Below are 11,148 nucleotides of genomic sequence, written 5' to 3'. Positions count from 1 at the left end.
TGTTAATAGTTTTATGACATTCTCTCCTTCATTGCAGAAGAGTTCTGGAAAACTTGGCAAGCTTCCTTGCATACTGAGCTTTTCTTTTTTGTGAACCGTTTTTTCGGAATATTCTTTTTCAAGAACTTAGAAAACAGGATGTGAGTAAATAAGAAAATTGAAAACGAGGAAAAAAAAATCATTATTATGGGGTAAATTTGGTATTAATCGAATGTAGTTCAATTTGGAATGTCATTATACAAATATTAGGGGAAAATTAGATGTGACAAAATGGGTCACGATACAATTACACGTTATGGACACGATTGTTTCGTAATTCATTTTGACAAATATTGACATAGTTAATAAATAGATTTGCATAATACAATACGATAAATGAACGTATCATGACACAAAAATTAACTAATATATATATATACAAACTGAACACTAGATTAATTATATTCGTGTCATATACATATGTATCATAAACTTCTTCATGTCTTATTTAAGTCATATTAACTTATTTATAACGTATTTTATTGATATATTTATTATTTTTTAAATTAATTTTTAATTATTTATTAAGTGTGTTAAACATATTAGCACAATTAATATAATTAATAAATGAATAAACACAATTACATCAATCGATTGCTCGGGGGAAAATCTACCCTAATTTTAAATAGAATCTATGTTTTGAATTCATCAAAAACAATAATAAAACATTTCATTTTTATCCAATCTAAGTAGGTCGATTATACTTGAATTTCCTTAAATTGTTAGTTTGAATTGAATTTCAATTTGAAGTAGAACGATTTCAGGATGATGATCGAAAAGATTGGTTGTTGATCAGTTGCTGGCTGTTGCCAGTGACCGTGCTACTACGGGATTTGCGGGGCAGCCACCACATGTCTTAAAATTTTTAGAAGATATATTTTGTCCTTTTCAATTGAAATTATAAACTTAGCGGCGTTTGTTTTTTTTTTTTCTGACATTTGAATATATCTAAATTAGTTTGAATTCTAAATAGAATTGAATATTTGAATCTAAATGATATGTTTTTTTTAATTGCGAAATATAAATATTAAGTTGTTTTTTTTTTAATTTGAAAATTTTTAAATTGGTATTTTTATATTTATACCGTTACAAACTATAAATGTTAAACAAATAATAGACATCTCAAAGAACTTAAATAAAATAATACATTATCATAACATAAATCATGTTCAATTGAATACAATCATTTATATTCTAAATTAGCATATATTAATCAATTTGATTGTAGTTTATGATGCTTTTATATGAAAAATATTCATAAAAAATTATGAAGATAAATAATGCTAATTTGAAGAAATTAAAAAGATGAAAATAATAGTAGTCTTTCACTATATTATCGCAAGTTTTAGAGATAGGAAATAACGCTAATTATTAAATTCTATTTAGATAAGGATGAAAATTAATTAATTAGATAAAGATATTTTGAAAAATATCTTTGTATAATATTATTCAGACTTTTTAGATTAAGTAAAAAGAAAAAAAAATTGGCTTAATAACTCAATGATTTAATGACTGAAAATTTTCATTAAATTGAAAAAAATAAACAGACTTAATGACTTAACCGATTGAAATTAAGTCATTAAGTAAAAAAAAAAAAAAAAACCTTACCCTTATGATATTCATTATTTCATTAATTTGAATTTAAATTATTTTTAAAGTATCTCATCTATATATTTATAATTTTTAGCCCAATTGTAAAATTTAAATTAGGCACAAATACCAAATAAATGCTTAATCAAATGTAATCCATTGAACTCATTTTTAAGAAAATAAAACAAACTAAATATCTAAAATCGTATTTTAACTTTTCATGATTCGGACATTTTGCTGCCTTTCTCTTGAAGACTAAAGCCTCGATTTCTAAATAAAACTTTGGTACGATGACGTACACGCGTTTATCATTTCTTTACATTTTATATTAGTTAAATAATAATAATAATAATAATAATAATAATGATAATAATTTCCCGTAGATTCGATTTTCTGACCTAGCCATCGGCTGCTGCTGTACCTTTATACTGTTTGTTACCGAGCTACAACAACTTTAACTAACTTGAACAGCGGCCTTTGCCACATCAGCAGCCACGTCACCTACCGAATTAACAAACTTTTAACAGTTTTTTTTTTTTTTTTTTCTTTTGCAGCACACCTTTTCTTCACAGTTAATCGTTTAACCTTTATCAGATTCATTAACATGTAAGTTAAGATGTAAAGCACCAAAAATGCAAGTTTAGTAAAGCAGGAACAAAACAATCACAAGCACAAGCCTCAACATCAATAGAAGTTTATCAGGTTTTGCACAATCCTCGCATCGTACACGGTACATACCAAAACACACTGGAAAAATAAACGCTAGAAAGATGCACCACGCGATAGAAACACCAACTGGGGTCACGCAGTACTTTATTTTGGGTGATGGAGCCTACTTTTAAAGTGACTCTGATTGTGAGAGTGTTCATTCTAAGTGACCTTAATATCAGCCCTTGGATCATTCCCGTTCTGTTTGGTTGTTTCTTTTTCTTAAAAGAGAATTTTTGCAGGGAGATTGAAGAAAAGCCGATTGAATCATAAATGAGAGTCCCTCGCAGATACAATTCAAGCCACGCAGTTTCTATTGCTGTGCCACTTATTGGCTTTTCTTCAATCTCCCTGCAAAAATTCTCTTGCAGGGAGATTGAATCAAGCCGATTCAATCATAAATCGCTTATCAAACGATTACCGGGATAACACTTCAACATCTGTTGTCACATGGAGAGAAATCCTTTCTCTGATTGATGTAATGTTCGGATAATGTGCATTTACTTTTCATTAAAACAAGCATTGTCATGTTGTTGAGAAACTATTACGTTAAACTGTTCAATTTAATTTTGACAAGTGAGAGAGAGGGATGGGACCATCCCATTAAATTTAAGTTTCGAGTGGGCATTACCAGCATTGTAATCATTCTTTCATTTTCATGCTTGTCAAATCTAAATTTGAACACCTCACCGTGTCAGAGTGGTTATATCAGAATTGTCTCACCTGGGTTTCTATTCTCATGACCTCTTCTAATAGAAAAAGTCTTTGGTTATTCCTAATCAGTGGCAGAATCAAGATTTTACTTCGAACAGGCTATAGTGATTAAACAATAATCTTAAGTTGGTTGTGACATAAAGATCGGTGTTATAAAGTGTTTTACAACATGAAAGATGATCATTCTCTGTTGTCGCCTCTTTCATTGGACTTTTGCCACTTGCATGCCGTGAAATTTTTTTCTTCTGAGTCAGGTTAAAAGCCCTCGTTTAGCAGGTTAAGAGCGGCCAATAATTTGAAAAAAAATTACTAAAATTCATTTAATTGATGAATGTGACATTATTTTGATAAATCAAGTGAAGGCGTGATGTACTGGCTTACTTAAAATTATTGCTTGAGTTCTCTTTAAAAAAAAAAGAAAAAGAAAATTACTCGAGTCTTTTTCAACTAATTAAAATATAGCTAATATTATTAATGCTTTGTTGTTTGCACCAGTCTTTTTCTCCATTGTTTTTCTCCTGTGTTTTATCCTTAGGCTCCCATTTTATCACATACTTCTTGTGACCAAGTTTTAAATACAATTTTGGACTTTTTGGTTGTCATAGAGAGAAACTCTTATTTTTCAGATATCTGGTTACTCCAATACAAGAAACTTTAGAGTACATCAAAGGTATTATACCCAATTAATATATTTATATATATGACATGTATAATTCAATTAAATATAACTATTAATTAATCTTAACAATCGTCACCCTCTCACAGTATTAATCTTCTCCCTTGTTTCCTTGTCCTACCACGTAGTTCATGCAACAACAACAATTCCCCAAACATTTTTTCTCCATCTCTTGATCGCCTTTTTGTAAACTGGAGTCCAATTCTTTTAGAATAACTTCTATGCTTTGTAGCCACGCTTTCATTTTTGTGTGTAGGCCTTGCACGTTGTTGCTGCTGCTTCTTCGTGACATCAACTATGCCTAGCAAATCTTCTCTGATGCTCTAGAGTTCATGCTTCGCTTCTCTCAAAGAATCTTGATTCTCTTCAAGATCGAGGATGCAACAGCGATGTTTGGTGATCAATTGCAATATCGCCCAAGACTATGCCTCTCAGCCAAACCATTGCTCTTAGGATGTCACAGAAAGAAAATTTCAAAATACTTACGCAGATGTTCTGTAAATAATCTTTGCGAGATGAAACAATGCACTTCCTAATGGTTTTAGAATTGTAAACAAATCAGTCCAAGTCAACTTTGATATAATTTCCTTTTAAATAATCAGGTTGTTATTCATTTTCAACAGATTACGATATTATTTAGTATCATAGTAATCTTTTGATCAGCAGATATTTTAATTAAAGATCAAATTTGCCAATTGATGGTTTAATTTCAACTAACCTGTCTTCTTTTATTACTCTTTAATTAATATATGTTGAAAAAAATCAAAAACAGGGGAACCGAAGATTTGTTGCTGTAAACTGCAGTTAAGAGAGAAAAAATGAAAATGAAAAAGAAAAGAAAAGATTTAATTTTCTTTTCTGGAACAGCAAGCATTTGGTTGTTAAAACATTTGAGGTTTTTGAGTTTTCATGCTTTTAGGCTTACCCCGATTCATTTCATTCTGTGGAAAGCACAGGAAGAAATTTTATATACACAAGAAAGAGTGAAACTGTTTATGAAACAAACTCCAGAGCTACAGATACAAACCAGGATAGCTTTTTGATCAATCAACAAGCATTTCATTTCCTTAGGAATATCACAAGGCAATAACGTTGCATCGAATCAATTGGTTGGAGTGACTCATCTTGACAATATTTGTATCACCCTTTCAATTTCCGAAAACAATTAAAGAATGAGTATGAAGGGGTAGGCCTTATTTGGGTTTCATGCATTTGTAGATAACCTGTGACAATTTCTTGTACATCTGCTTCTTCAAGTACATTCTTTCCACCTTTTTTCTTCCTTCCATCGCCATGCGCTCTCTCACTGATGGATTTTTAAGCAAATATCTGAGGTTTTGAGCAAGAACTTGAGCCCCTGGATGGCCTGGAGGGTGAAGAAGCCCTGTTACATTATGCTCAACAATTTCTTTTGTGCCTCCAGCATCTGTTCCAAGTACCTGTTCCAAATATGGGAAGAAAAACAAATTCCATGACCTGTTTTCGTACTTCTTCATATACACAGCTTCGAAAGAGGAAAAAAAAATCTTTAAAATGCGTAATACAAGCCTAAGAGAGATTAACCACCTGAAGTGGGGTCTTTCCTAGAAAGCTCTATTTGTGATATATTTTTCTGACAAGATAAAAGGCGTATGCAGGATGTTCAGAAAAATTATACAATTGTTTGATACTTCATTTTGTCAATGATTTCACTCTACCGACACAATACTAAATAGTTCTTTTGTTCATACATTCGAAAAAAAATTTACTGTAACAAATAAAAAAGGGACTTGCTCCCGTGGCTTATCTTCCCTACATGTTTTAACTTTCAAGATCACATCTCTTTGATTTTGTCTAAAATAGGCCACAATCCATAACTGGTAACTTTGTATGTTCAGGTTACTGCACACCACACCACAAGGGGATAGCACACTAGGCTTGCCTCTTGCAATGGAAGCAAGAGGTCTAGGGAGATCTTTATTTTTATTTATTTATCTCTTTTGTAAGGAGAGGGAAGACCTAGCATTTCATTGGAATATTATCGCCAGGAGACTACATCAACAGAGTTAGATTACACGTTTGAAAAGGCAACATACAGTCTCAAACATATGGACAACACACACTAAATTTACTAAATTATTCTGTTCTATATACACCCTTTGCATTTATCTTTCTTAATGTCCATTCAAAACCATTAATTTAGACAAATTTTTACATCACAATAACAGCATACAGAAAATGCAAAGCAAACATCAGGGATATGTTATTGTAGAAAAGCAAAAAGCTTCTAAGAAAATATTCCAGTAGGTAGAACAGAACGAAGTCTGGTATAAATGACAGATTAAGAAAGATAAATTTCTTTTAAAGCTACTTAATATATCAAGAACTAGATATGTAATCCATGAATTAGGCTGACAGTAACATCTCAACAAACTGCAACTAGACCAAATTCAGAAAGTTGACCAAAATTATGATTGCAAGCACTCAAAACATACGCTTATACAACGCATGAACATGAATACGCACAGAAGTATATGAGACGAATCTTGGAAGTTCAAGCAAACCTCACTATATTGGGTATCTAGATGCATATTATACATGACCAATGAGCGTATGCAAGCAAACATTAAATAAATACAACTGCATTTGTATGTTTCCCTTTGATGCAAGCAAGCAACATTTCAGAAAGCCAGACAGGTTGTGAGTTCAAACTGCAATGCCATATGTCATTGATTACGCAAAGCATGCAAAAGATAAACGAAATGTGATGTGTTGCAGCAATCGCTTTTCATTTTTCTGTTCGTTTCAGGGCTAAGCTGCAGAAACTAATGGATCATGTAACAGCAATCACTCATATGCTTTTAATTTTCTGAAATCTATGAGTTAAGAAATAACTCCGGATAACAACTATCAACATCAGCCAAAAGATAGGGCTCAATAAACTTGGATGAAATCCAAGTTGGATGCTTACCGGAACACCAAATGCCATTGCTTCAATTGTCACTCTCCCAAATGTTTCTCCCAGTCCCTGCGTGTCAATGTTTAATCAATTAGTGCTCCTGATAAGCAAGAAGGTCCTCAAGCTGACTAGCTGAGCAATAATCTTGCTACTATTGTGGATTATAAAAAACAGTAAAACAATAATAATAACAATTCTTCTACTGCCAAGAATTCTAAAAGTTTAGTTAATGCGATAGAAGCTCAAGTATGTTATATTTCTTCCCCTAAGCATATATTCAAGAAGTAGGCTCATTTACTTGTGCATTTGCATTTTATAGCCATGGTACAAATAAACAATCATGTCATTCACAGAATTTGCATGAAAACATGAAAAAAGTTAAGGAAATAAAGCACTGAACCTTATTAATCATTCAATTGATCAATAAATATACACATCAACTCTCACATTTACATGAATGCATACATGTACACACATCCGCACACAAAGATCACACACACACCGCATAGATGTGCATGAAAGAAAGATAGCTGAAAAACACAAAAAGAGATTACCTGGGAGTTTATAACATAAACATCTGCTGCAGAGTAAAGTGATGCAACCCGTGTAGTTGCTGGAGTCCACAGCATAGCCTTTGACAAGTTCGAATGCTGGGATAAGAACTCTAGAATCTCCTTGACATAAGGCACTTTATTGCTCTTAGATCCAACAGACCCAATAAGAATTTTAAGAGCCTGTTGCTGTTTCCCGTCAGATTTAGACAACACTTTTCTTCTTAAATGACCACTACCGAAGCTCACAGCATCTGTATTGCCGATTGAGGTAAAGAGACTAGGCGACAGTAAATTTTTCCTTACAGGTTCATTCAATTGGGTAAAAGACTCACTGGAGACAGACAATTCATTCGAAGATAAACCAACATCATCTGACATTTGAAGCAGACCTCGACCTCTTAAATGATGTCTGGAAGTCAACGAAGATTTTTTCCGGCCTACATTCCTTGATTTTCTTATTTTAGAATCGTCCATTGAAGGTTCTTGTTCAATCATCAGCTGTGCCGACTCAACAAGCAAGAGCTGGCCCTTTCCAGGGTTTATACTACTAAGAGACAACACAAGCATATCCTGGTCAGTCAATCCCATTTCTTTCCTAACTGAATCTCGTAACAGATTTCTTTTTTCACACATTTTCTCAGGGCTAGAAGTTGGAGTATTTAGTGAACAAGTAAAACCAGCTACAAAAGCCAACTCATCATTCACAGATAGTGGAACAACCGCAGGTTGAGATCTTAGCTTGAGTTTTTCTTCTTCACACCAGGTAAGCCATTGTTTGGTCTGTGATTCAGAAAGAAAAACCAGCATCTTCACTCGATCAAGAACGAGCTTTGCCCGATCAAAGTACTCACGTCGATTTTCCATGATCCACCAGACAACTTGACTTCCACCAGCAGGAAAACGAGTTATATATTGATCTGAAAACAAGAATATGATTCAAAGTTAATAACATATGACAGATGAAAGTGTGAAGCCTCAAACAAATCCAAGACCATACTTCACTCAACCACGTAGCAATTTAAAAATTGAAGTTAAATGATAAAAAGCGATAGCAAGGCAACGCATAGAATGATATTCAATGTTTTCAAGAAAACAAACACAAGAACGGACTTTTAGTTATAAGAAAATAATTTCAAGTGTTGCCTTGCTGAGAGACAAATAATATTCTAGAGATGCTAATGGCAATTGAATTGTGCAATTTCATAAAGAACTTCAGCATCTTCTCGACTATTGTAATTATATTAAAATGAAATTAAGGAAATCAATGAATTATTACCTAATGACACTCACCAATCCATGTTGCACAGACTGCAGATCCTGCAATGACAAGATCTGCCTTCATTGAAGTTTTGAAGCTCGGTTCTCCTCTGTCCTCAAGCACTTTGATCTTTCTCCTAGCAAGCTCTGGCATTAACCCACCCCTCTTACTTAGAACTACAGCTGAAACTGTGGCTCCACAGCTCAAAAGCTCTGTTGCCAACTCCATCATAGAAAGAGGAGCCCCAGTCATTGAAAGTTCATGGAATATCAAAATGAATTTCCTGGACCAAACAAATCGTGCGAAGTCCCCCTTCCGATCACAAGTCCCTGATCGCTTTTCTGGACTCCATTCTAGAATTCTATCCTCAGTCAACCCAAATGGACCAACAAGCAAACCATAAGAAGCATTTGTCATGGGAATTTCAGGCAGCTGAGCTTCCATATAATTGCTCTCAACATCCAATTTCGCCTTCTGTTTACCCCGCCCTTTACCACGCGAACTACGTTTACTCTTCTTCCTTTTAGCTACACTCCGGCGAGAAGCATCATTATTCCTTCTCTGGGTTAAAACCATATCTATTTTTTTAGAATCTGCCCCCAGAGTTTTAATGGTTCCATTATTTATGTCCAGGTCACTATGATTGGCAATCAAATCACGTCGTTTATTCTGGTTGGAGTCCACAATCTCATTTCTGCGTTTACCACCAAACCCCAAGAATTTGTCATTGTTCTCACCATGAGCCCACCTGGACTGGACATAAAACCCAAGATAAGTCCAGAGAGTAATCAGAAGCAACCAATACACTAAGCGATTGCTTCGAAACCACTGTAAAGAAGCGCTTCTAACTTCTCTTCGTGGAGTTCGGCTAGCATTCAATCTCCGAAATGAAGGAGAATTCTTTGGTGTCGATCTTCCTGACAATGAGGACTTAAGGCTGCCACCCTGCCTGAAGGATGACTGTCTAGCGACATTTACATGCAAATCTCCTCCATTTAAACTGTCCTCCATAAGTTTCTATTTGCTACCAGAACACCATAAGGCTTATTTCACATGTCCACAGGATATACACCATACTAAATCAGCCGAACTCCAAAAAAGGGTCCCATACACTGAATTTTAGCACATTCTTCTACAGCTCTTCAGGCTTCAATGCTACATGAATCAAGAAAACAGAAATTTAAATATCAATAATAATTTCTTTATATTTTTTAAATAAAAAATATGTATACTCAGTTTCTTATGGTTTAGAGCCTAAATAAGGTAAAAGCATATGTAATAACCAAAAACAAGTTACTGTTAATTCGCTATATTTTCTCAGCAACCATAAGAGAATTTCATAATATTCACAAAAAACTATCCAACAATTATCCATTTACTAATCTTCCTGCCGTTTCTCAATAACCAAACAAAGATTAAAATCCACCCAAAAATGTCTCCTAGCCATCACATCTACAAATCTCAAACACATACCCAACATACAAGCTCACTTAAGCAGAATGCTTTGTTTCTTTCATTTTTCCTTCACTTTCTTATCAACCAAACAGTTACTCATAGTAACCGATCACTAACTAAACAATAAATAAACACAAATACTAAGTCAAATCACGATCATCAAACAAAGCCGGAAATATACAAATCCAGTTTAATCACTTACATTTTCTCAGTAACCAAACAAAATAAGTATATCAGAGCTATAAAATATAAAACAAAAGTACAAATATTTAAAAAAAGAAAAGAAAAGCAAACAAGCGTAGCTCGCTCCCATTTTTGTCGCGGCAACTCAATCAAGAGAACGAAACGACAGTTGCAATCAAAACTAAAGTTATTTTTAAAAGCTTAAGAGAGTAAAAATAAAATTTACTAATCTCACCTGCGCGACTGATCTCTTCAGCTCTCAGCTCTCAGCTCTCAGCTCTCAGCTCTCAGCTAGTGGAGAGAGAGATGCGAGTGAAAAGCTTTAGTGTTTTGAGAGAGAAGAAAAAGGCGAGTGTCTCTGAAATGTGTTGGAAAAAACGGATGGCACGTACGAGTCGAGTCAACTCGTGTGGAACAGTTGCTGAATTTTTTTTTGAAAAGGCGAAGGTACTTATTTTTAATTAACTATTTCTCCAAAATTATTTTTAAAAAATATTAGTTCGCGATTTGAAGGAAATAACTACCAATCATAAGCAGGCATTTGGTTTCTTAATATGGTGTCGGCGGGTTTGACGATTTTATGATGACCGTTGGATTGATCGGAAGAGTCTCTTGTTTTTCATATAATCTAATAATACCTATTAAATTATTATTATTATACACATATCCATCTGTATCCTTTAAAGCTTTCACCTTTACCCAGACGGAAAAAGAAAGAGCAAGTGGCTTATACTTAAGCTATAGTTTAATTAGTAACCGACAGACTCCCCTCTTAATATCATAAATAAGGCATAAATTACGTAAAACAAGTGGGTGACACTGTGCTGAAAACAGATCTATGAATTAGTCATTACGTTACTTTTCATATATATTTATGTCGATTACAGTACCGTATCCACAGTCTTGATGCCACTGTGTAATTGGAAAATTAATAAAATATGATTATTTGACGATTCCACGACCTTGCATCATTAGATAATTAAAAAATTAATAGAATTTAATCATCTAACAATCTTAAATTGTAGGATACATG

At 33.6% G+C, this 11,148-nt stretch overlaps 1 protein-coding gene across 1 annotated transcript; it reads right to left on the bottom strand.

The window, feature by feature from the left end:
* Nucleotides 1–4,661: 4,661 nt before the first annotated feature.
* On the bottom strand, nt 4,662–10,516 carry LOC102612096 (uncharacterized). The gene is made up of 5 exons (XM_006465393.4): nt 10,351–10,516; nt 8,510–9,632; nt 7,220–8,136; nt 6,678–6,734; nt 4,662–5,166 (listed from the first exon to the last, which is right to left on the bottom strand). Exons 2-5 carry the CDS (start codon nt 9,486–9,488, stop codon nt 4,921–4,923), a joined length of 2,199 nt encoding a protein of 732 aa, XP_006465456.2. The 5' UTR covers nt 9,489–9,632; nt 10,351–10,516; the 3' UTR covers nt 4,662–4,920.
* Nucleotides 10,517–11,148: the final 632 nt, after the last annotated feature.

This window comes from Citrus sinensis, chromosome 7 (assembly GCF_022201045.2).
Source record: "Citrus sinensis cultivar Valencia sweet orange chromosome 7, DVS_A1.0, whole genome shotgun sequence".
Classification (NCBI taxonomy): Eukaryota; Viridiplantae; Streptophyta; class Magnoliopsida; order Sapindales; family Rutaceae; genus Citrus; species Citrus sinensis.
The sequence above is the reverse complement of the archived record's forward strand: the minus strand, read 5'-3'. Positions and strand labels throughout refer to the sequence as shown.